Source organism: Liolophura sinensis, chromosome 1, assembly GCF_032854445.1.
Source record: "Liolophura sinensis isolate JHLJ2023 chromosome 1, CUHK_Ljap_v2, whole genome shotgun sequence".
NCBI classification, from domain to species: Eukaryota; Metazoa; Mollusca; class Polyplacophora; order Chitonida; family Chitonidae; genus Liolophura; species Liolophura sinensis.
Window position 1 is genome coordinate 9,840,850 of NC_088295.1, and position 27,254 is coordinate 9,868,103.

The 27,254-nt window shown below is 37.8% G+C and overlaps 1 protein-coding gene across 1 annotated transcript; it reads right to left on the reverse strand.

Moving 5' to 3' along the window:
- Positions 1 to 896: 896 nt before the first annotated feature.
- On the reverse strand, positions 897 to 27,253 carry LOC135467697 (DNA-directed primase/polymerase protein-like). Its single transcript, XM_064745512.1, has 14 exons — positions 27,117 to 27,253; positions 24,213 to 24,299; positions 23,537 to 23,615; positions 22,464 to 22,564; positions 20,816 to 20,862; positions 20,264 to 20,355; positions 19,672 to 19,745; positions 19,320 to 19,393; positions 18,454 to 18,819; positions 17,851 to 18,004; positions 7,673 to 7,779; positions 6,372 to 6,567; positions 5,742 to 5,824; positions 897 to 1,820 (listed from the first exon to the last, which is right to left on the reverse strand). Exons 1-14 carry the CDS (start codon positions 27,167 to 27,169, stop codon positions 1,126 to 1,128), a joined length of 2,208 nt encoding a protein of 735 aa, XP_064601582.1. The 5' UTR covers positions 27,170 to 27,253; the 3' UTR covers positions 897 to 1,125.
- Between the last annotated feature and the right edge of the window lies 1 nt (position 27,254).

The following is a 27,254-nucleotide window of genomic DNA, read 5'->3' on the forward strand; positions in this document are numbered from 1 at the left end:
GTGGGGAGGGGCTGTGTTGTGGTGGTGGTGTTGGTGGATTGAAAATTTTTTCTCTATTACTCTTATGACACTTTGTTATTGTGTGGTAGGCTGAGTAACTCCACAGGTATGCACATGTAAAGATTTTTCATAAAGACCAAACAGTTGTCATTATTCAGCAATATGTGAGAAATGGTAAATATCTTCTCAGCTTTAAGGATTTTCAGTTCTCAATATCTTCTAACAATGTAAACTGACTATTCCATTGTTTCAGTTCTATCAAAGTTATATAGATACATGTATTTATCCTCCAGGACTGGAGCCTGGGTCTAGCGTGAGATGGCAGTCAAGGTGTTGTTGCCTAAACAGTACCCCCAGGGCACACTTAAATGGTTGAACACATGATCACACTGAGCATTAGACAAATTGGCACACACAAATGTGACAGTAGACAAAGGTCGCCTCAACCTCTATGGAGATTACAATAGCAGCCGATTTGTGATTGGATGAAAATACCTGCTGATCTACTCAGTTTGTGGACCGGTATAGTTGCCAGGCACACTCCAGAGATTTGGCCTTGGCTAATATCACAATTACCTCATTGTCATTTACCTGTGGTAATTCAATCCCGTGAGCCACTGTGAACGTGCTGTCAATCATGTTCAGGGTACAGGTAACAACAGAACAACACTCACAAGATACAATGTAGCAAATACACCAGAAACTTTATAAAATAAGTAACAAGACATTCCAGAAAACTTGATACGCAAAACAATTAATAGCTCAAACCAATTATATTGATGATATTAATTTTGTGTCAAAGGTGTGAAATCAACCTAAATCAATGAGTCTGAAAATCAAAGTATCAGTATTTCATATTTGCTCAAACAAACATTATGTTTGTAGAATTTTGTCTTACTCTACATATGTAAAATTTCATTAAATTTGTGACTAAGAGATACCAATATACAAACTGAAATATTCATGAAACAGACTTTTTGGGTCATTCCCAGGCCACATTTATGGCCAGCTTGTCTCTCATGCAATATACTCTTAACAAATCTCCATAACAATTAACATTTCATTAAAGAAAATAAAAAATATCCCTTAACAAACCTGACTGATAATTCAGTTAGTCAATACCTATTATGATTGTATAACCATCTGAACAGCAGCCATTAATTCTGAGTCGGTCATGTCTGAGTTCTCCCCTTTCCATAAGTTTGTATCTCCCATTTGTTCTTCAGCCAGCAGAACTGACGTGACCAGCTCTTCATCATCACTGAGGCCATCATTCCACAGTCCACAGGCATCAGTCATCTGATCATGGCTATCTTTCTGTTTTGCCAATGTCACATCATCCTTCCTTTCATCTCCGTAATCCCTTCCAACAGTATGATGTTTAGTTCTTTGCTTCAGCACTGCATCATTTGCTTTCAGAACTGCATCACTGTGGTCCAAGATTGCTTCTTTGTGCTTCAGCACTCCTTGCTTGTGATCCTGTATTATCCTTTTATGCTCTACCATTGCTTCACTGTTCTCCAGCATTGCCTCATTTCTCTTGGCCATGTGTTCTTCACCTCTGTTTACAGTCCCAACATTTTCAATGCTTACTTCACCATCATTGATTTCCCTTTGATGCTGCTTGACTGAAGCATCAGCGAGGTTTGCAGACGCATCAATCTGCTCGTCCACAGTATTATTCACTTTACCCCCTTGACGCACCTCTTCCATACCATCCCCAACCTTAGGGGTACCATCACCAGACTCCTGGAATATGCTGTGGTCTTCATCATCCCTAAAGTAATAAGCTGGAAGGACATAATCAGGAAGGGGTCGATCTGTGAAAAAATATAAACAATACACATCACACCAAAATTACAAGCACATGCCCTCAGAATTTTTAAAATCAATATTTACATAAAAATCACACTGAAAATTTTTTTTTGGGATAACCAAGAATCAAATGTTGTCTTTCATGGGTAACAGATGCTCTCTCTAAACATGGTATTGTCAAGTGGGGGCATCCCCTCACAAAGTAACATTCTCCAAGATCTCATTCTTCAGAGATCATACACAAAATGGTATGTCCTCTTAGTGATTTACAGCTGTGCACAAAAATGATTTAAATCCTTTGAAAATGGTGGCATTTATTATGCATGGTGTCATTACCATATCTTTTCTGGAACTTAATAGCAAGGAGATAATAATGTTGTTAATATGCTTATATTTCTGGATGACATGTAACAGCAAACTCCTGAAAAACTGACTAAAATAAATCACCAATGGATGACAGGAGCATTCATTCAGGCATCGATGAAGATTGAAAGGCCTAAGGACATCCACACAACAATCAGGGTTAGACACATAGTAAATACTAAGTCAAGCAGTCAGACTTAAATGGGGCAGCAGGCTCAATCTTTGTGTTATATGTATTTAAGACAAGGCAGATGCTTTGGGAGAAGATATTTACAGCTGTCGTTAACCTCTCCAGCAATCAACAGGTGGTATTTACCTGAGGATCAGTGCCCCAGGGAATACATCTGACCTTGTTTAGGGAGCCTATTAAAGCAGGCTGTCAATGTTGGTAAAGCATGTTTAGTGTGTGTGCAGAGCATGCCAACATGAATGAAACCAAAACTTTGCTCAAAGTTGTCACAAAATTGAGGGCAGCTACCCCTTGTCCCCCACCCCCGCGTCAGAAAGAAAGAGGGTGCCTTACAAAGGTGAAGTGACATTATGTTTGATCTAACCTGGTTATAAGGAATTGTGTTAGATGTCTGTAATCAGGTGACCCTTACCCCAAACAAAATTGGCACAGTTGTCCGCTGCCAAACGCAAGAATTTTCTGATTCATGAAAATATTTGATTTACACCAATTCAAATTGAATCGTGCGTGCTTGTGTATAAAACTCCTTTGCTTTTGGTCTATAGTCCAGAGATATGATCAGGATGGGGCCTACACATAATACCCACTACACACTACACATCAAAGCCAATCCTTTCTTCTGTTTGATCTCTGCAGCTTTTTTTTTACCTGATGATATATTTTTTTTTTGGAAACGTTGAGGACTACTGCACACAGTTGTGCCATACCACAGGCACTGCACGTACATATATAAAGATGAGAGAGATATGACCAGATATATCCAGAGTAAGGAGTGTTGTACAAGTCTCAGGTCTAGTCGAAAGATTACGATCAGCTTTATTAACTATCTGCAAAATCTAATTTGAATTAGATGAAGGAGTGTTCAGTCTGAACCTTGTCTGAACCATAACTTACATATGATGAATTTATCATATAATAATTTAAAATGCAAAATGGAGATACCACCCGTGGAACTGGAAGTGTTCTATCAGATTTATCGGTTGACAAACACACCTGACTACATCTTCGTCACTCAGAGATGTTATGTCTCAATAAGTTTTCTAGCCAGGATAATATAAAAATTTCATCAAGTTTCATGTTTTACCTCTTCAATGTGTCAGTATATATTTTGTTTAAGTAGAATATACTCCACAGAGTTTTTATTTTTGTCTGATCAAGTGCTATATGTGCTGTTACAGTGCAGACATTGTCTGACTAAGTGCTACAAGTGCTATTACAGTACAAACATTGTTTGACTAAGTGCTATTACAGTTCAAACATCATCTGACTAAGTGCTATATGTGCTATTACAGTACAGACATTGTCTGACTAAGTGCCATGTGCTATTCCAGTACAAACATCATCTGACAAAGTCCTTTATGTGCTATTAAAGTACAAACATCATCAGACTAAGTGCTATATGTGCCATTACAGTACAAACATTGTCTGACTAAGTGCTATATGTGCTATTACAGAACAAACATCATCAGACTAAGTGCTATTACAGTACAGACATTGTCTGACTAAGTGCTATTACAGTACAGACATTGTCTGACTAAGTGCTATTAAAGTACAGACACTATCTGACTAAGTGCTATTACAGTTCAAACATCATCTGACTAAGTGCTATTACAGAACAAACATCATCGGACTAAGTGCTATATGTGCCATTACAGTACAAACATTGTCTGACTAAGTGCTATATATGCTATTACAGAACAAACATTGGACTAAGTGCCATATGTGCTATTGTAAGGCAGTGTTGTAGTGCCCCACCATCTATACATTTTTCTTTTTCTTAAATATACACATACGCTGAATATGTTATTACATTTTGTAGTCCGTTTTCGCTAACTCTCTGTTGTGTAAGTTACAAATTTGCAACAATTGTCGGCGCACTCGCCGGGCGTTGAGTTCGGAAGGAACAACGTGGCTTTGCCATCTCTGTTTCTTTACTGGAAATATTGCCGTTGCAGGTATGTTTATCATTGTACTATGTGCCAAATATGAGATTTAATGGTGTCCGAATGAACTGTAACGGTATTTTGGTTGTTTCATTGAATAAACTGTAGTATTTTGACATATTTCAGGCGATTAGCGATTGTTACCATAGTAGCACCATTGTAAAAACTTTGTGTTGTCTAGATTTGATAAACTATCTCTTTTTGTTTGCTTACTATATTGATAGTTGCTTTAAATAATGTTTCTTGATACTGATAAGTAACCACTGTGACATTGAGAGAACTAAATGGATAAGATTTATGTAGTACACAAAATATGAAGTCACAAAGTATGGAGGCCCATTATGTTCTTATTACTTTGATTAAAATGTAAGTTTGAACTGTAAAAAATAATTCGGCACTCGCCGGACCTTGATTTCGGAAGGATCAACGTGGCTTTGCCATCTCTGTTTCTTTACTGGAAATATTGCTGTTGCAGGTATTTCCAGTGGGAGTCCATATATGATGTCCTGTACATCCAGTGGCTTGTGTATGAGCTGCCTCATTCCCTCATATATATATCCGGTGTTACACTATTACAGTACAGAAATTGTCTGACTAAGTGCTTTATGTGCTATTACAGCACAGACATTGTCTGACTAAGTGCAACATGTGCTATTACAGTACAGACATTGTCTGACTAAGTGCTATATGTGCTATTACAGTACAGACATTGTCTGACTAAGTGCTATTACAGTACAGACATTGTCTGACTGCTATATGTGCTATATGTGCTCAATGGCCTGAAGGGCTGAAACAGGACTCAGTGGCTGGAATAAGGACTGATACAGCATTCAACAACGTGAATAAGTGCTGATACAGGTCTTGATGGCTGGAGTAAGGGCTCATACAGCACTCCATTGCGGGAATAAGGCTGACAGAGCATTCAATAGCAAGAATAATGGCTGATAGAGCATTCATTGGTGGAAAGGGCTGATGGAGCACACAATGAGGATTGAAAGGGTCTACATACAAAGGGCTGTCGAGACGCTTTACGTAGGTATAAAAACGTAAGGGACCTGCAAACAAGGAAAAATCGTGAGTGATCTGCTGAGGGTCAAGCTACAGGATCAACAAGTGTCAGTAACTTCCATCATCTGAACATCCCCCCAGAGATTAGAGGTGAATGAACAGATCGGTGCAGAGTGTCAATTTTAGCAGGTACAGACTAAATAAGTGGTCTAATTCTGCAGGAATGCACATATCCTCAAAAGCAGAAATTCGATACTGTAGGTCACAGGGACAAATGCTTTCAGTTCTATATCAAAGCCAGGACTAAGTTTTGTGAAAATTGAAATGTCTTGCACATTGTTGTTTATGTGCATTACTTCTGACAAAGGTGTGCTGTAGTTGAGGTACTAGCTAGGTGAGTGAAGAGGGTGGAATAGAGTTACCTGCCGACTTGTAGTTCTGAGAGCGACACTCCGGGTCATGGCACTTCTGATAGTACACACCCTGCAACAGGTCTGCTATAAACCTGAAAATATCCCAATAAAGGGAATCAGTTTAAAAACATGGTACTGGTACCTATCTAACTGTAAGAGTAAAAAATTCAGTTCTCAGTTATCAAATTTAATACACAACCTTAAATTCACTATAAAAAAAAATGATTGGGTAATTTTTTTTTTTAAATCACAAGGATTTCAAATTCCAATCTGAAGTAGGTAATTTCAGTGATCTATGGATAATTAAAGTTATTTACAACAATACCATGTTCTTATTTTGAACTGGCAAAATGACACCAAAAATATTAATAATTTAAAATTCACTGAATTAGATTTACATACCACTTAATAAAAAAATAAGTGGTAAAAAAAATATGATATAAATTTTAACTTGAAATGAAAAAGAAAAGGAAGAAAACTAATTTATTTATATATGTATTTGTTCACTTATTTGATCATTGTTTTACACCATACTCAAAAATATTTATTCATTTAAACAATGGACATGGACGAGTCCAAGAAACCAACTAAAGCAAACTGCTGAAATGATGGAAACCAGTCTTAGGATAAGACACGAACATGATGTTGTTACTCTTGTGGTGGCGCTGCACGTTGTCACACCACCTGTAGTGGGCGATGTCGTAGACCAACAGCTCCCCCTGGCTGAAGTAGGTCCAGTGTCGGATTGCGCCTCTCACCCCATCCTGACTCAGCTGGCCACTGATGAAGTCATCAATCTCTGGGTAGGGTGATTTCTGGTAACCTTCAAGGAAGCCTGAATCACCAAACAGACAAGAGTCATGAAACATGGCCCGAGCAGGCTGAAAACGTTTTAACATGCTAACACAGCTCCAAAAACTAAGATGGGATCTCTGACCTCTCTGTAACAAGTCATCCATTAATTTAAGAGATGCAGAGAGAAGCTCCTGTCTTTGTATAAGGCAGATGTCAGGAGATGATTTACCAACTCTCCATTTTGCTTTTATTTTAGGCGAAAACATTTAAACTGGACATTTCCTCCACTAAAGAGCAATTTGGTTTTTACAACTATCAGTCACTGTACTTATGACACATTTAAGAATAAGCAATGCTGGGGAAAGTGTTATTGTTAATATAGCATTAGAAAAAAGCACAGTCACCTTAATTGCCCTAAAACTTTGTCCCCAATAAGTGAATTCTTAGAAGCAAATAAAGTTAATACAATATCACTTTTTCAGCTGGAACTTCATTTTTCTGAAAGGATATGCATGGTCCCACATTCCAACTAAACCACAAAATACCGCTCTAAGATCATCAGTCTCAGAATCAGGCAAAAGGAGTAATTCCAGTGGGATTTTAGGTCAAATCAGGCAAAAGGAGTAATTCCAGTGGGATTTTAGGTCAAATCAGGCAAGGGGAGTAATTCCAGTGGGATTTTAGGTCAAATACCATATACACCCTAATTCCTCAACGATTTGCATTTGAAAGAGCAACTTTCACTGCAAGTTATGCACATTTCTAATTTGATCTTGGAGATGAAAGCTACACTGCTTGGATTGACCAGTTTCAGGGCTTCACAGAAAGTACAATTTTAACAGCCTACTAAGAATAATGCCTTGAGAATACATGTGTGCTTGAATAAAAACTTTGCAAACGTGAAAATGTGAAAAAATTACAGTAATGCTATAAATTCCATCACCATTATGTATCCAACATTTGCACATCTTCATTCTACAGGACTCCATCCACCACATCATGCTGGTATTCAACACCAATAAGGTAACCTATTTAACTGGCATAATCACTCTCTCATGGCGTACTGCATGTATATCAGGGGTGATTCAGCCTTTGCACCACTCTGTTCACCATATTTAATGACAAGGTGAGGAATTACCAGTTACCTTTCTGTGATGCCACTGATCTGTCTGTATTCTGACTATAAAATAGCTGCCTGTTTTGTGACCCGTTCTGAGTTTCAAATGTCAGAATCTTCAATTTGCTGCTGTATCTATAACAGAAAGAAAACTTTTACCCACATGTACAATGATTTTTTAATGGAGTCTTGTTTATTGCCATTCTTAAAAATTTACCACACATTTAATGCACAGCACACAGACAGAACACCACAAAGTCTGAACAGATCATTTATTACAATGTTTACAGCTGGTTTGTCACCCATAGCGATTAATGCACTCTATGTGCATTCATAGCACATAGACACACAGCTCTAGGCTGACAATTTATCTGAGAACTTACTGCTGCTTTGTCACATTTAAATGATAAACTTTTATATATTGTCACACAACTCCTACATGACGGTTTATTACAGTATATACGGCTGGTCTGTCATGCCTGGCATTTCCCCTTTTCACTCTCTCTGACAGCTCATTTTTCCAGGTCAGCTTGAATCAGATCCAGCAGGAGAAAATGCAACAATCAAATATTGACCCTGCTTTAATTAATTGTAGACTTTTCACTTGCTCCAGAAGGTTTTGCATGGCACAAGAAAACAGGGGGCAGAGATAAAAGGTCTGGGCTGAGAGATACTGGGCGAGGAATTGACACTATTCTGGTCGATACCCTGACCAGGTACGCAACACCAGGTCATCAAACCTGTGGGGTGAGGTGCTGTCAGGTTAACATTAGTACAGCACCCATGACAACTGAACTGTGCAGATTATGACCAGTGCTATTCAGTTTATCTGGATTAAAAATCGGACCACATTTCAATCCTACGGAGGTGAAGCATGCATGAAGGTTCCTAGTAAAAAATGATACTTCAAAAGATTTGTGCACTGAAAAATAACTGATTATCTGATGAGAATTAAATAAATGGGGATGACTTTGTTGGATTCAGCTGCTGTCATAAAGTTCATGTTAAAGCACAGAACACTGACAAGATGTCAATTGCACTAATCATATCAATGAGAATATGTTACTGGGATACAGTGCATTTCAACTTCCTTGCTCAGATAAAAGAATCGCCCTTTTTTCAGTGGAATGGTGTTTTATTCTGTATTAGTGTCACACTGGAGATAAATTGGCTTACCCAGGAGCCACTGGGGGTGGGGGGGGGGAGCTCCTGGGTAAAAAAATGTCAAAGTTCACCATAAATGTCACCTGGTAAGGTCTGGGTAATGTTAGCTCACATTCTGAACAAGGGACTCTCTTAGCCATTATCCTACAGGGACCAAAGACCCTGGGTAACATCACATAACTGCTGGAATGTTAAGATATCCCCACCCCACTAGCCACCGCTCTTTTATCGCTGTATGGCTATACTGTTCAGGGCACCACTCTGTTAGTCCTCTTAACAACAGGATACATGGCTTTAGTCCAGGCTATTAAACATGACATAGTTTATCACCCGAATCCAACTACTGCCACTACAGTAATGAACAATAAACTCAACTTCAAAACGAACAAAACGAAAATGTTCGAAATGATGGATAGGGGCCTGGGTGACCGTCGTCCAGTGGTCAGCGTGTTACTGTACCACAATGACAAAGGAGCATCTCACCAATGCAATCTCTGTGAGTTCAAGTCTAGCTCTGGCTGGCTTTCTCGCCGGATGAAGATGTGAAGGTTTGCCAGCAATCTGCAGATGGTCGTGGGTTCTCCCATATAGAACATCAATGGTCTCTGCCTGGTTTTTCTCCCACCATAATACTGGCTGCTGTCGTTTAAGTGAAATATCCTTGGGTATAATGTAAAACACCAATGAAATAAATACATCAATAATGGATATACACAATGATGCATTATCTTAAAGGTTTAATGCTTACAGGACAGTATATTCTACATTCTAAAAATACGAGGGCAAATGTTTTACACCATCATATTGTGAGCAAAATGAAACTTAACAGAGGTGGCCCAGAATGGAAAATGCCCTAAATTGTAGACATTCATCACAGGTATATTCTGTCAACTTTGTTGTAGGCATAAATCACAGGCATATTGTCACCCTGTAGCGGGCATAAATCACAGATATATTCTGTCACCTTTGTTGCAGGCATTAATCACAGGTATATTCTGTCACCTTTGTTGTAGGCATAAATCACATATATATTGTCACCTTTATTGCAGGCATTAAATCGCAGGTATATTCAGTCACCTTTGTTGCAGGCATTAATCACAGGTATATTCTGTCACCTTTGTTGTAGGCATAAATCACAGATATATTGCCACCTTTGTTGCAGGCATTAATCACAGGTGTATTGTCACCTTTGTTGCAGGCATTAATCACAGGTATATTCCGTCACCTTTGTTGTAGGCATAAATCACATATATATTGTCACCTTTGTTGCAGGCATTAATGACAGGTATATTCTGTCACCTTTGTTGCAGGCATAAATCACAGGTATACTCCGTCACCTTTGTTGTAGGCATAAATCACATATATATTGTCACCTTTGTTGCAGGCATTAATCACAGGTATATTCTGTCAACTTTGTTGTAGGCATAAATCACAGGTATATTCTGTCACCTTTGTTGCAGGCATTAATCACAGGTATATTCCGTCACCTTTCTTGTAGGCATAAATCACAGGTATATTCTGTCACCTTTGTTGTAGGCATAAATCACAGATATATTGCCACCTTTGTTGCAGGCATTAATCACAGGTATATTGTCACCTTTGTTGCAGGCATTAATCACAGGTATATTCTGTCACCTTTGTTGTAGGCATAAATCACAGGTATACTCCGTCACCTTTGTTGTAGGCATAAATCACATATATATTGTCACCTTTGTTGCAGGCATTAATCACAGGTATATTCCGTCACCTTTGTTGTAGGCATAAATCACAGGTATATTCTGTCACCTTTGTTGCAGGCATTAATCACAGGTATATTCCGTCACCTTTGTTGTAGGCATAAATCACAGATATATTGTCACCTTTGTTGCAGGCATTAATCACAGGTATATTCTGTCACCTTTGTTGTAGGCATAAATCACAGATACATTTTGTCGCCTTTGTTGTAGGCATTAATCACAGGTATATTCTGTCACCTTTGCTGTGGGCATTAATCACAGGTATATTGTCATCTTTGTTGTACGCATTAATCACAGGTGTATTCTGTCACCTTTGTTGCAGGCATTAATCGCAGGCATATTCTTTTACCTTTGATGCAGGCATTAATCACAGGTATACCTGTCACCTTTGCTGTGGGCATTAATCACAGATACATTCTGTCACCTTTGCTGTAGGCATCTTTGTTGTTGGCCATGCTTGAAATTTAGCCCTGTCTTCATAATCAGATCACAACTTGTAAGCGCAATTACAACTAAATATTCATAAATATAAATATTAAAGAATTATGATGATAAAATCTCCTTGACCCATATTATCCAAACTATTAAAGACTGTAGCAGACCAACTTTTGTGCCAGTCAATTTAAACCATGCCTATTTCCTTATCAATTAATTTAGATTCTAAAAATAATGCTGATGGAAATAATGCCTAGGCTGACTAGGCTTGGAAGTGAGCTCATCTCAAAGATACAGTTCAATTAACAGGGGCTATGACTATTCCATGCAGAGACCCTCTTGGCAGATCTACCTCAGTACCCATTACCCACGATATGGGGGGTCCACACGATAAGGACCACTCAGCTAAGGGCCGTTTCTCAAGTCCATGCAACTGCATGTATTATGGCAGCCCTATGCAGCCTAAAACTTGCTTTCATGTTCTTCAACCATAAAAATTGCACCATTAAATGAAGTTAGTTTTCCAGACCAAAATTAACTAGTTTTTTGCTCAGGGTTTATCATTACTTTTTGTTTGGGTTTTTAATTACTTTTTGCTTGGGGTTTAACATTACTTTTTGCTTGGGGTTTAACATTAATTTTTGCTTGGGGTTTAACATTACTTTTTGCTTGGGGTTTAACATTACTTTTTGCTTGGGGTTTAACATTACTTTTTGCTTGGGGTTTAACATTAATTTTTGTTTGGGTTTAACATTATTATTTGCTTGGGGTTTAACATTACTTTTCGCTTGGCGTTTAACATTACTTTTCGCTTGGGTTTAACATTATTATTTGCTTGGGTTTAAAATTACTTTTTGCTTGGGTTTAAAATTACTTTTTGCTTGGGTTTAACATTACTTTCAACCTCATTTAAGTCATAACCATACATGTACTTAGATATTTACAGTGCTGCACAACTGAAATACCATGCATACGGTACTATGCACAACACCCACTCATGAAGTCCACAGTACATTAACACAGAAAACTGAATGATTAGTGCCTGACCTATGGTGTAATACTGATCACCAAGCCATCAGGTGATCCTTCACCGTTTTTATTTTAGCTTTCCCAGTACCCTCTTTGTATTCAAAAAGACAAAGTTGTCATGGGTGCTTACTGTGAAAAAGAAATTTCTTGCCCACCTTCCACGAGTGTTCAGATAGGTTCACATTTATGAAACCAACCATTTTCTTTATAAGGATGACCTCATGGAAGAGCCAAGATGATCAGTTTTCAGGTCCTAGCTATGTGTTGAGATAGGTTCACATTTTTAGACGAACCATTTTTTTAAGGATGGCCTCATGGAAGAGCCAAGATGACCAGTTTTCAGGTCCTAGCTATGTGTTGAGATAGGTTCACATTTTTTGTAAGGATGGTCTCATGGAAGAGCCAAGATGACTAGTTTTCAGGTCCTACCTATGTGTTCAGATAGGTTCACATTTTTAGACGAACCATTGTTTTATGGATGGCCTCATGGAAGAGGCAAGATGAAGATTTTGTGCAACCCTGCTAATTTTATACAAACCTGCAAATAAAAGTTCTCTTTGGTAACATGGAATGCAGATTTCACAGACACTGTTAAATGAATAAAATGTGCATGACCTCCTGTTGCCTTTAGGAAGTGAAAGTAACCTTGATTTCATGAAGCAAACTACACTCTGTAAACTAAATAAGGCCAACAACTATAAACAACATTGGAAAGGTAACAATGCCTTCCTTTCCTTCCTAGATGTTCTACTCGATGTGACTGTCCAAAGACCATTTTTCCGGTAGCTGAAGGCAAACTAAACCAGTGTCACATGACAACTCCCAATTGTTTCCCTGAGATATACAAGTGTAACCCACAGGAGATTTCTTTTAAAAATTCACTATTCATTCATACATGTACTTTCTTTTTTATTTCTTCTGCTGATGATGTACCAGAAAAGCAATGTCACAGTTTCCCGGTAACAAAATTTCCGGACAATGCTCTAGTAATTTATTCCATAAAAATTACACACTATTATGTTGACATTTAATTGGAGAAATAATATTTAATTGGATTATGCTTTGCAAAATAGACTAAATGAAATCTCCCATTTTTTCCCCCATATTGATATGATCTAGTGGTATATGTATACTGTGGGAATCACTAGCTATACCTTCAGCCCTACCTCCATGCAACAGACTTTCGTGATGCATTAGAGGTAAGAATAAATTTTAAGCCTTACGAATCATATGCCTTTAATACACCCTTTCTTTAGGTGCTACTATTTCTCTCCATTCATACAATTTCCTGTCTGCCAGTAAAATGGGCACAACAGTCTGGATGTGGGGAAAACACAACTGAATTCTGAGGTTTGAACCACACATTTACCTCTGCTGTGGGAAACCATCTTAGTCATGTGCCTTACTCAACCCCCTCAATTTAAAAAAAAAAAACATACGTGCAAACAGTAAGTCATGCATGGATGGTGAACTTATAAGAGCACACAAAAAATTGCTTTCCGGTTCAAGAGAAATAAGGTGGGTTAAGAGGCAAACAAATAAGGCTGAAAACAAAGTGATATCATAAGATGGTGAGAACAGGCTCCCTAACAAAGCAAGTTTTTTTACAACAATAGATTTTTCTTGTCAGACAACCCACCCTGCAGGCATCTTCCTATTGATGCACTGAGATTTCACACTCGCCATGTCTTTGTAAGATTTTCTCCATGTTCACAATGCTCCACAGTACAATTCACTGCACTAAATTGCTCCCATTCACCCGGGAATAAAGTTATTTATTTTGTTGTACTTACATGTATATATCACTTTTCACAATAAAAAGGTTTTCTGAACAGGCTTTCTACTGCACTATGCATGTTTTTGTGTCAGTAAAGTTTCACACAGATTTCTAGGCTGTACATTTGTAAATGTAAATTGAATTTTTCCGACTGACTCATTTTTCTTTTAATCTCTTTTTTTTTTCAGTCAAATCACGGCAGACATCTTTATTGTCTGTGAAGATCTATATGACATTGCAGTTCTTCACTTAACTCACACATACTTACACGTAAGACATCTGTGACATGCCATGCCACAAAAACATCTGGGAATCATGTACATCCTACTCTTAACAGCTGTCAAATAACTGATCAACAATACTGAGTTACTAAAAGCTGGTTTGCTGTCTTTAGTTAATCTTTCAAAAATGAAACTTTACTAAATCTTTAAAATTTGGTTACAAGTGAGGTGTCAATATTGAATATCAAAATATTAATCAAAGCTGTTATCCTACAGCACTGCCGGAGGGCCCTCATCACTAGTCTTTTACCACTTCTGGTAGCCTGGTGTCTATACAGTTCATGATAATGGGAAAAAGCATGAAAAAACAAAATGGAAAGTTATGTACTGGATTTGAACACTAGACTGCCAGGCATCATTCACAATTGGCCAAGTACTGAAAACTAGCATAGAGATTAGGTGGCTTTGACCTTCAGCTGCTGGCCGAGGACTAAAGACAGAAAGAATACATTGCAGAGCTGATGCCTGTTCCCATCATAAACTGCATTCACTGGTTTCATGCAGTCTAGCACAAAGCTCCCGTGCTTCTTACATAAGACAGTTTTGTCAATTTTTTGGTCATAACATGAAAACAACACAAGGTACAAAAATAATTCTTGCAGATTTGTAATCACGATTAAATGACATCAGGGGGCACCCCTGACCGTGTTTGTTGAATAAGGGTACAGATATATTCTCACATCCTGCATATGATGTCAAATGTGTCTACTGAGTAGGTTATCTCCTTTTGTTGGGGTCCAACAATGGTTATATCCCTAAAGAGATTCACCTATACATCCGTTTTCTGCACTGAATTGATGGGTCTTTGCAGGATAAATTCATTACATTATGTTACATTTTAAACTTTGTCACATTTTGTTGTATGCTACATTTTATACTTTGTCACATTTTGTTGCATGTGACATTTTACACTTGGTCAACTTTTGTTGAATGTTACATTTACACTTTGTCAACTTTTGTTGTATGTTACATTTTACACTTTGTCACCTTTTGTTTTATGTTGCATTTTACATTTTGTCACCTTTTGTTGTAAGTTACATTTTACACTTTAGCACATTTTGTTGTATGTTACATTTTACACTTTGTCACCTTTTGTTATATGATACATTTTACACTTTGTCACATTTTGTTGTATGTGATATTTGATGTTTTGGCATATTTTTTTTTGTTTCACAGCAGGCCCAGGACCCCAATATTATATAACCCTACAACCTACGTTTCATAGTTAGTTCATATGCCCGTATATGTAGAATTTTGGACAAAAAACTCATTACAATGTTGAGGTTTAATTGGTGATTCAGCAAAATTTATTAGAGTTAAACTGCAATTGTTACAACACTGATCTCAATTCAATCACATTGGTGAGAGTCTCCTAACCACTCAGCCACTGACCCGTCCTCCCTCTCCCCATCCCCACTCCTGAAAAAAGTATGCACCTTCTCCTGGTTATTCAGAACCCCGAGTTTACATGTAGGTCCATAATAGAAAATTTTGAACTTTTTTTTTTGTCAATGAATAGACCAAAGAACTTTCTGACTGCTGAAGTCGATATACTTGCTGCTCCGCGTGCATATGGTGCAGCTATAGACACGTTTACTTACAACTGGCCTGTACTTTCTCAAAACCACACCCTACAAGCAATGGTGCAGATGAGTTTATTTCTCACAATGTAGCACATAGGAAAGTACAAAAAAATATCTCAAAGCATTGTCTTTACTACAATAATAGTCTGTAATCAGAAATAGTAAAAAAGGATATTTAACATTAAATTGAATTATTAAAAGTAAAATTTGAACTGCAAAGCAGTCCAGCTGCCATCTTAATCAATGTTAAAGCAATATCCTGGTAGTGCCATTTAAACTCTTCTAGTGAGAAAACTATTGATTGTAGATCAAATTGGTCTTACCTTACAGTAAGAGCATATCTTGGGCAACAATTTGGTGGACGTTTCAGATTTCTAGCTCTCATAGTTCTTGAGTTACAGGCCATTGAAATTACGTAACTATGTTCAAGTTTTTTGTTTACATTTCAAAAACTTGGACAGACAAAAACAAAAGCAGATTCAGAATCTGTGGCCCAAAATACACCAACATACGTAAACAAAAAACCAGAAAGTTCAAAATTAGTCACAATTTGGACCACTAGCGAGCTTGTGTAATTATTAACACAAGTAATTGATTTTCTCAACCTTATCGTAACTCAGGAATCTCTACCTCCATGTCAAATTTCAGAATAATCTGTTCAGTGGTTCTTGAGGAGATGTTCAAAGGTTTTACACAAAATCAAATATGGCTGCCAAACCCTGTGACCTTGAAAAAAACAAAAAAAACAAATAGCCTTGTATACTACTTCAAGTATTGGGGAATTTTCCTGCAAAATTTCCGGTCACTCGGTCAAACAGTCTGGGCTGTAGCTTTCCCATTAAATCCATGGAATGAAAATACTGATAATCCAAACAAAAACAATAGGTGTCCCGCAGGACTACCTGTGTGGACCCCTAATAATGAACAACTGAGTATAGAGCTATTGACCAATCACCTACTAACCAAGCCCCCATCCTAACAGCAACCACATTTGTGTTCACACAAAATATGACACTAAAATATGACACTAGTCTAGCATACTGGACATTACACATGCTGGTGGGCGCAAAACAGCAAGCTGGCAAAAGTTGTCTCCCCTTACCCATTCACACGATACAGAAATGGGCTAGGAGCTTTAGCACCTTAAAACCTGATGACAGTCTGCTCGCCAACACTGACTAAATATTCTTCTGTACTCAGTATGTAGCTGTGTATGATGGGTGACTTGTGGTGGATAAAGCCATGTAAGTGAGTGAGTGAGTGAGTGCTTGGGGTTTAACGTCGTACTCAACAATTTTTCAGTCATATGACGACGAAGGAATCATTAGGGTGCATGTACGTGTAATGTGCCTCCTTGTTGCAGGACGGATTTCCACCGCTCTTTTATTTAGTGCTGCTTCACTGAGACGACTTACCGAAGGCAAGTAAGCCGCCCCGCCCAAGCCATTATACTGATACGGGTCAACCAGTCGTTGCACTATCCCCTTCATGCTGAACGCCAAGCGAGGAAGTTACAACTTCCTCTTTTAAAGTCTTAGGTGTGACTCGATCTAGGATTGATCCTGGATCTACCGGTCCCGAAGCGGACGTAAAACCATGTGAATACGATTACATAGCTACAGAAAGATTTCATCAATGTAAATGGGAATCCACCTGAATATCACAATCTGAAAAGTAAGAGAGTCTCTGACCAATAAAAGAGAGCGACAACCAGATTGTGGTGGTCAGTATTAGTAGAATTATTTGTTCTTGATCAAGTAGATTCACGTCGAGCACAGTCTTAACTTTAATGAGTTTACTTAGACTTATCTCAAGGAATGTTTTTAGTTGAAAAGTTAGCATTTAACAGCACAAATTACGACCAAGTCTGATTATAGTCTAGGACAGCTTCACAATCATGGGCTTGCTCCATACAAGATTAGTATAGTAACACACATTAAGATTTATTTAATCAGGCCATATCAATTTAAATGTTTCTTTTAATGGCAGAATGAATCCTTTTTTAATGTTGGAGGATGCAACTTCATCAGCCAAGAGCATCTGATCTCCTCAGGCTAACATGCTGTACGACATGGCCAGAAACTGATCTGGGCATAAAGCGGAAGTGGTTTGTGAACAGTCATGGACCGTGCCAACAATCACCGTCATATACACAAATTAATTGTATAGATGAATACAACTGAAATAAAACTCATACATACTGCACATTACTGATCAAGCAATCCATGAATAACTGCTCCTGAGTGAGCTGTTCTGACTTCCCATATGTGTTATCAGGGGAGACAACCAATGGATTGTTCTTCTTCAACTTGCTGGACAAAAATAGCCGAAAATTTCTGTTTTTGGTGTACACTCCTACAAAAGTACAAAATTACATCTTGTTTTTAAGATGAGAATCAAAACTGAGACATGAAAATTGTATCCTTTCTATAGCAGAGAGAGTAGATGTATGGTATATACTGTACCATCAAGTGATTACACCACATTATGATTTGTGCCAGCAACCTGCAGATAATACATTATGATCTGATTTGATCTGACTGGTGTTTTACAGTGTACTCAGTATATCACTTATACAATGGCGGCCAGCATTGTGTCACTACATTGTGAAGTGTTTACACACAAGGGAATTACTCTAACAGCTTTTCAATAATGCAAACTTTGCATGAAATGAAAACAAGAAATATTCGCATATAAAAACAAATGCAAGATAAAAAAATTTCCAGTGGCATAAAACTGACTGCAAATGCAGTTAGCCCTGAATTGCTACAAATGAACTTGACTTTCTGATAAAAGAGGTTTACCTGTATCACAGAACAATATGGTTTCCCCATGTTTGTTTTTCACAAAAAGTGTGTGAAGATCAGTCAGCCCAAAGCTGTCAATGATCTGGGAGAATTTGTCTTCACTGGTGGGAGGAGCTATATCCTTTGGATGTTCCTTCGCTTTTTCTGGAGTCATATTCTTTGTCCCATTCTGTACAGTTATCCTCTTATCAAGGAGACAAACAGTTTTTCTTTCTTCATCTGAGTTTTTGTCATCAATTTCAATGCCAAAGTTCTGTGTTTCTGGCTTTTGCTCTTCCTCAGTGTCATCATCACATTCCAAACCAAAGTAATCATGCCTCAAGTACTTGGACAACTTTCCAAAAATATACGACACAAAATTACCTGCAATACAAGATTTTTTTCAGATCAAATATGAAGACAGAAAACAAAAAGAATTCAATGATCCTGCTTGATGATGATTTGTAATAGTGTGTTATCTTTTCTTGTACATTCAGTTACTTGTGAAATACTTGCACTGACACATTTCAAACACCCATGACCAGATATAGTTTACACATGGAGTACACTTTACTAAAAAATCACTTATACAAAATAAACCCAACTGATGATGAATGAAAACTTCCAACATAAAGTCAATATCTAATTCACTATCCCTAATTCCTCTACTTTTACGAACATTTGTTCAGCTCTTTTCCAACAATACAAATGTAATGATCACAGGAATACACACTTTCTCTTTTCTCCCACTGATGGTTCATCTAAAGAACAACCTATCCATATTTTTACTTCACCGAAAACACTCTGGAAGAGAAATGTAACTGTTTCATTGAGAAATCAATACCTTTCATAAAACAAGAAGAATTACACTAAATTATACTCACCTGCATGTCTGTTGTCTTTAAATGCTGCAGCTGGCAACTGGAAGATCAGGTGTCGGCTGAATTTTGAATCTGTGCTGTCAAAGCATTAGTTACCATAAATCATAATCTTCAAAATGACGGGTTTCAGGCAACCACTCAAATGTCATCTCTACGTAGCACAAAAATGTCATCTTTATTTGCACAAAAATGCAACAAATATCTGCATAAAGTTTTTAAAGGTTTTTACTTAGATCACTGCTGTAACAGTATGAATTCTAATCAACATTGACTTAACCGGTTTAGAGCTATTGTTTCATTTTTCGAACAATGGTTGTACAAATTGTTAGAGAATTAAAAAACATTGCCACAATACCTTGCATCCAGCTCAATCACCTGCTCCTTTGGGCAATCTCTTTTATAGATATGCTTCATCCAACAGCACACATACTACATCAGCATGACCAAAAAAAAAATTCATTTTTAAGTAGATTTTTCTTCTGATATCCTGAAGAAACTCAAACTTAAACCTCCAAACAAAAAAAATTTAAGAAAACGTCTGAACTCAGAGGCTTAGAGGAATGATAAGACTGGAAATTAACACCGGTTTTATGTCTGTGGAATTTTGGTGGGGCCACTAGTTTTAAACAAGCACCGGTCTGACAGGCCAGTGATTAATCAAGATTTTAATAATTTGCTTATCATGACCACATAAACATTTATAAACTATCGTATAGAATATATGGTTCTAATGGATGCTTTTACAGTCTACACTTAGTGCCTTTTGAGGAAGACAAGTAGATCTTAAGGCACACTCGTCACAATGGCCATGATATTTTGTTGCTCATTTCGACCCCTGAATACTTTCTTTTGCGTATTGTATTAAAGGCGCAGGACATTTTCCATTCTTAAGAAGAGCTTCAGACCTAGAATGACATAATCTGAAATATTATCAAAGGTTCCATTACCTGTATAAGTAAGCTGGTCATGGATGATCCGTCACGGTCTGGGTTAAACTTCCAAGTAAATTCCAGGTCAAAATACAACTTACACACTGACCCTGTGCAGAAACCAAAGTAGACAAAATGTCACAGAATGATCGATACATTTTTATACATCAACTATCAAATCTTTAAACTGGCATCTTAACTGCCTACAAAACTGAAACAAACTGGCATCTTAACTGCCTACAAAACTGAAACAAACTGGCATCTTAACTGCCTACAAAACTGAAACAAACTGGCATCTTACCTGCATACAAAACTGAAACAAACTGGCATCATAACTGCCTACAAAACAGACACCATTGAAATTTGATAGCATATACAAGTGTTAAATGTTCTTTTGTCCACAAATACAAATTCATAAATCCTGTTGTATATCTTATTTATTTGGGCATATTAAAGTCTAAATTACGTGAGACCAGTTTTTTAACGTTTTTTTCACAGTGCTTAAAATATAGAGGAAATGACTAATAAATAAATGTAAATGTTTCTTCCATTTCAGTTCAGTTCTAGTACCTTCTGGAATAACTTCATAATGATGCCTTTGATTTGGGGCAAGCTGACTGAAAAGACAACAAGACAAGACATTAGGACAGGTAAACCTTAAATAATTTATAAACCTGTATTTTTTTCTCAATTATATGCAATGTAAGTAACCATACCAAACAGTAAAACACGAGAAAACTATTTTGTAAGCGCACTCAGGGGAGATAAACCTAAATATATAAAACAGAGGTAAATGTCAACAGAAAAATCAGTAATTTGCATGCTGCAGTTTAACTGGAAATGAAAATTAAAATACAGGACAAAGGAACTTTCAGATACTGACTCGCATCATGGTGATACAGTGGATATCAGTCGTTCTGCTAGCTCCTTCCCCCTTCTTAAGGGGTAGAGCAAAACATCAATGGGCCTGCTCTGCATTACCTCCCTTGTTACAAGACAGCGATTATGACGTAACATAGTTTTTGAGGCATGAAACTATGAGGAGTTGGACCTCAACCATTAAAGCAGGCAGTATCCATGCAGGCATTAAAACTGTACATAATGTCTATCCTGGGCTTCCAAACAAGTTCACAACCTAGAAATCCTTCTTAAGGCTAAATCTTCAACTAGCTTATGCTGCTTTAACTTCAACACTTGCCATTACGCATTTTCTAAGGTCCCACCTAACCAGAGCTTACTCCGAAAAACACCCCTATTAAATGGGAAAGTGACTTCTAGGGAGTTAAAACTGTGCAGCAATAATTACCACTGTTCAGTCTCACAGACAGTCAACAGCAAAGATATTCCGAAAAAAAATGATAAGTCACACATCTGACAAAACATTTCCTGAAGATGAAAAATAATATTTTGTTGAAATACTAACTTCTCAGCTTTTTTCAGATTATCTTTGCTGTTGCTGAACAAACACATTAATTATATTATAATTCTAATTTTTGTACAATAAACCTGCACTCATGCTAAAAATATCAGTTTGATAATCCTCTTGGTCCTAGACTTCCACCATCACAATTAAGTGAGGATCTTCCTTAGATGAGAGCGTCCGCTTCAGGAGGGGTAGATCCAGGGTCAGTCCTGGAGCGAGTCACACCTAACATCTTAAAAGAGGATTTTGTAACTTCCTCACCTGCTATTCAGCATGAAGGGGATAACGACTGGTTGACCCATATCAGCATAATGGCTCGGGCGGGGTGGCTTACTTGCGTTCAGTAAGGCATCTCAGTGAAGCAGCACTAGATAAAAGAGTGGTGGAAATATGTGCAACAAAGAGGCACATTACATGCGCTCTAAGGACTCCTTTGTCGCCATATGACTGAAAAATTGTTAAGTAAGATGTTAAACCCCAAGCACTCACTCACTCACTCCTTAGATGAGGACTGGATGTTAGCAGGAGGATCACTGTTCAGATTATGTAATAATGGACATGTGGATGACATAATGCCACAATGCTACAACATTGTATGTCTTCCCACAGGTGGGTTAATGCCACCATTCTTGGAAGGAATATACCTTACCTAATCAGTCTTACCTGTACGCATGCTAGATCAAGCCTGATAGTAATTGACAGTGAGGTATGTGGCCATTCTGGCAACAGCACCCACAGGTATATCACAGGAACAGTGTGTTACATGTATGTAGTAAGCCTTAAAGAGAGCCTTACCTATATGTGTGCCAGAATACGGGGTAACTGACAGCAACATACATCCTCTGCCCTTGACCTTTGTCAAAGAAGTCACTCTCAAAGGCAAACACATGTAGGTCCTGAAACATACAGTACATAAAAGGGTAACAATCCAGGTAGAATGTTTTTAGAATTTCACACACAGTGGGTGTAATGCATTTTTTGCTACCGCCACTACAACAGTGGGCTGTAGCTGTGCCTACCTTCCGCCCGAGCAGGCGTCAGCCATCAGCCTCAACGGCCGTACTCCCCTCAGTGTGAGCTTATACTGTAACGGCAAGTGACGCAGATCAGTTTTCTATTTTAGCATTGCAAAGCTGGTTGGATTTTGTCATTTGTGTTTATTCAACGTAATCTTGTAAAATATTAGTGTAGTTGTGGACGTACATTCATAAAGACATATATAAAATGGGATTATCGAACTGAACATTCACAGAAAATGCCACACCAGCAAAAAGTATTGTAATTTTGGAGGTGACGATATGCAAATTCGTGTACATAACCCCCGCTTCTCTGAATAAACGTATGTGTTTCTAAGTCATCAAACATTGAGGAAATACAGAGAAACCAGTTATTTATCGTGGGTTTGTTGAAGTATTGAATAGAACCGTACTACAGTCAGTCGTTTTCTCACTTCAGCTACGCAAAAATACCAAAACATATTGTCGCCGAAGGCATTCATCGTTCATTGGTCAGTAGCTGCCCTAGATTCTGTCATGTGACACAGCGGGACAGAATCATTGGTCAGTGATATTCAGGTCAGATCTATACACTCCTTTCAGATTAAATGATAAATACAAAACAAAGTAATGTCATGGTCGTCAGATTCACTTTCTGATACACTAATATCTGATTCCGTGTCACATTCCCTGTCAGCAGATGGTCTATCATCGGTTGTGAACCCTAAACAATCCTCTTCTTCACGTGACTCGGCCAACGAAGACATGTTGACACTCAAGTGTGTGCACTGCTGAGCTGACAAAAAACAAAATCTCTCTTGAAACACCAATTAACCTACTGTTAAATGTTTACACTGGCATATGTATACTTACTTTAAATCTAGACCTAGCGTAAGAAAAAGCCTCCTGCTGTCTGAAGAAGGATTCCCAGCCTGTTGAAGGCCCAGTTATTCTGCAACAGATAATCAGCTATAATGTACCATGTACACAATACAACCCTGATGATTTGTTAGCTACAGTCAATGAAACATGCCATTTAATTAAATTGACTTATTTATACAGGTACTATCAGTTATGTGGTTACTCAGTGACAGGATATGCAAACATATGGTGTCAATAATCCTCATATTGGGCAAAGATTACTGACACCATATATTTCCGTATAATATCACTGAGTAACCATGTAATGAATTTATCCTGCAAAGACCCATCAGTTCAGTGTGGAAGATGATGTATAGATGAATCGCTTCAATGATGTGACCAACAAAGGGAGACAACCTACTCAGCAGATACATTTGATGTCATTTGATTGGATAGTGTATCTGTACCCCACCTGACAATCATCCCGACCAAACATGGTAGAATCTATCTGTCCTCTTGGCTCATGATGGCAACGAATTTCTTGGAAACTACAACTGACATGTAACAAGCTCTCTGACATCATCACGTCATTATACCTTGTTTATTCTACTGAACGGTGAACAAGAAGAAGAGAATTTGATGATGTAATTTAACATGATTTACATAAATTAATACACATCTTATTTACCTGTTCTGATATTTTTCTGGTAAAGGATATTTTTTAAACTCCTTCACTCGTTTCTCCACTTTCTCCTCCACAAGCCTCAGATTTTTCCTGACAAATCATTAAAAACAACATGCTCAAATCTTTTATACCATACTGCTACAAAGTGAAATAAATACTGGTCTGATTAGTGTCTGATGTTAAAATATATAATTAGATGAACTCAACATACACTTTTGAAAACCTGCTAATTTATAGTAAACGGGTGCTAGTATTTCTGAAACATATGCTATATTCAAGCATGCAGCAGAAAACGTTGACAGATTTCATTGATCTGTGTATAAATCTGCCACAACAAACCGAACACGCCGAAATATACACGTCACATAATTAAGTATTCTGTGACTGTATATCACAATCCAGCATAAACACTCACAACACAATATGTGACTGTATATCACCGTTCATCGTGAACACTCACAACATGTGACTGTATATCACAATCCAGCATAAACACTCACAACACAATATGTGACTGTATATCACCGTTCATCGTGAACACTCACAACATGTGACTGTATATCACAATCCAGCATAAACACTCACAACACAATATGTGACTGTATATCAGTGATCCAGCATAAACACTCAGAACACAATATGTGACTGTATATCACGATCCAGCATAAACACTCACAACACAATATGTGACTGTATATCAGTGATCCAGCATAAACACTCACAACATGTGACTGTATATCACAATCCAGCATAAACACTCACAACACAATATGTGACTGTATATCAGTGATCCAGCATAATCACTCAGAATACAATATGTGACTGTATTTCACTATCCAGCGTGAACACTCATAACATGTGACTGTATATCAGTGATCCAGCATTAACACTCAGAACACAATATGTGACTGTATATCAGTGATCCAGTGTAAACACTCACAACATAACATGTGACTGTATATTAGTGATCCAGTGTGAACACTCAGAACACAATGTGTGACTGTATATCATGATCCAGCATAAACACTCAGAACACAATATGTGACTGTATTTCACTATCCAGCGTGAGCACTCACAACACAATATGTGACTGTATTTCACTATCCAGCGTGAACACTCACAACATAATATGTGACTGTATATCACGATCTAGCATGAACACTCACACCACAAAGCTCAGGAAAAAGACAGCAACAAAGGATTATAACCGGAATTCAATTGTCCGAAATTCTATCCAAATTCTGTTCTTATTTACCATAGGGGCTCTTTTGGCTTGTTCAAGAAAGCACCACTTTTATTCAAATTGTTGCATCCGACTGCCCTTGGAAAAATATTGTTGCATACTCCAATCCACTTGTTGCTGAGTCGGCAGCAACTGTAAGGTAGGGGGTAGTCAGCTTCGTCTTCACAAGGTACCCACTATTTCCTCCAGTCATTATCCTTATCATCACTGTTCTCAAGCATGGGTTTAAACTCCAATTCTAGACTGCAGGTATCCAGGTTTTGGTCGTTTATTTGCCTACATGCTTGACTCACCCAAGCCTACACGGAGATGAAAATACTGTCCAAGTAACACAGAATTTAACATAAAACTCAAAACGACAGAATTTATGTATGTAGCACAGATTGCCCTGCTGACTGACAAACTGTAATTTTCCGTTATCAGCTATAGTTGTCAAAATATTGTTGTTAGTAAATTTCTCCACACCTTGTCGTATTATCTTTCACCTCATTATCTGCTTGCTACTGTAGTTCAATTAAATTAAATGTTTTGACAAGTTCTATTTTCAACAAATTCTGATAGCAGTATTCACCCAATCAACGTTTTACCACAGTATTCAAAAATCCAGTCAGTCCATTCTACAAAGTTTGCAGAACGAACTGAATCCGTAAATCCATTCTAAAACAGCAGCACATGCCAATTTCTGTTGAAGAGAAAATGAGGTTTTCAAGCACTCATACACGTTAAATGTATGCCACGTTAGGAAATTTTATTCCACTCAACATTCTGTTTATATGGCGTGCAATTCTTAGAGAGAATGTTGGATAGGATAAAATTTTCTAGGCCCATTACCTGGCCCAAAGTTCAAAAAAAAAAATTCCAAACATGGCAAAAGATTTGAGTTGTCTGATTTGAAAATTTAATCGGCTAGATTACTGATGAAAAATGGTTTACCAACGCTGGCTCTGACATATTACATTTCGGGGGTTTTAGGAATTGGGTAGATAGCATAAGTAAGGTAGGGTTCGAGGCGTTTTTTTAAGTGAAACTGTCCACATGAAATTCTATCTTACCGAAGCCGGGCATTACGGCCTTGCTGAATGGATCACAGCATTTATGAATTCAATGATTAAAAGCTGAGACAGGTAAATATCACAAATGGTTGAAAATATTTATTTATTTATTTGATTGGTGTTTTTCGCCATACTCATAATACAGATAGCATTATGGTGGGTGGAAACCGGGCAGAGCCCGGGGGGAAACCCACGACCATCCCAGGTTGCTCCCTCTTACGGCCGGAGAGGAAGCCAGCATGAGCTGGACTTGAACTCACAGCAAAATGGTCGAAAATAGACCTCAACATTTAATTTAATTGAACGAGAATGTGCATGGTCTCCAATCAAAGAAAAACATTTTTTTTTTAGTAAGTTCGAATGATCAGCATAATATTACTACTAAGAACGGCAAATTTTGTGTTAATACAGGCATAATTATTTTTTTCTCCCCATGACAAATAGTATAGCACCGATTTCTTATTTACAGAAATTTAGGCCCATCATTTTCTTGACATCGCGTTTCAATGCGTTGATTATAGGTGTTGAGACAGCATTCTCTTTCTTTGAAGAGTCAGTTCGACAAATACACCTGTGCGCACACAAGCCTGTTCTTGTGAGTTCAGTAACTACCTTTTCAGACTTTCTCCATAAAAGGAAGCCCTAGAGATCGTCCAGTTTTCCATGTTGATGTGTCATTTCCCGCCAACTAGAACATAGTTTTCAACCTCCTTAACAGAAGATCACAACAGGGGAAGTAGCTGTGGCGAA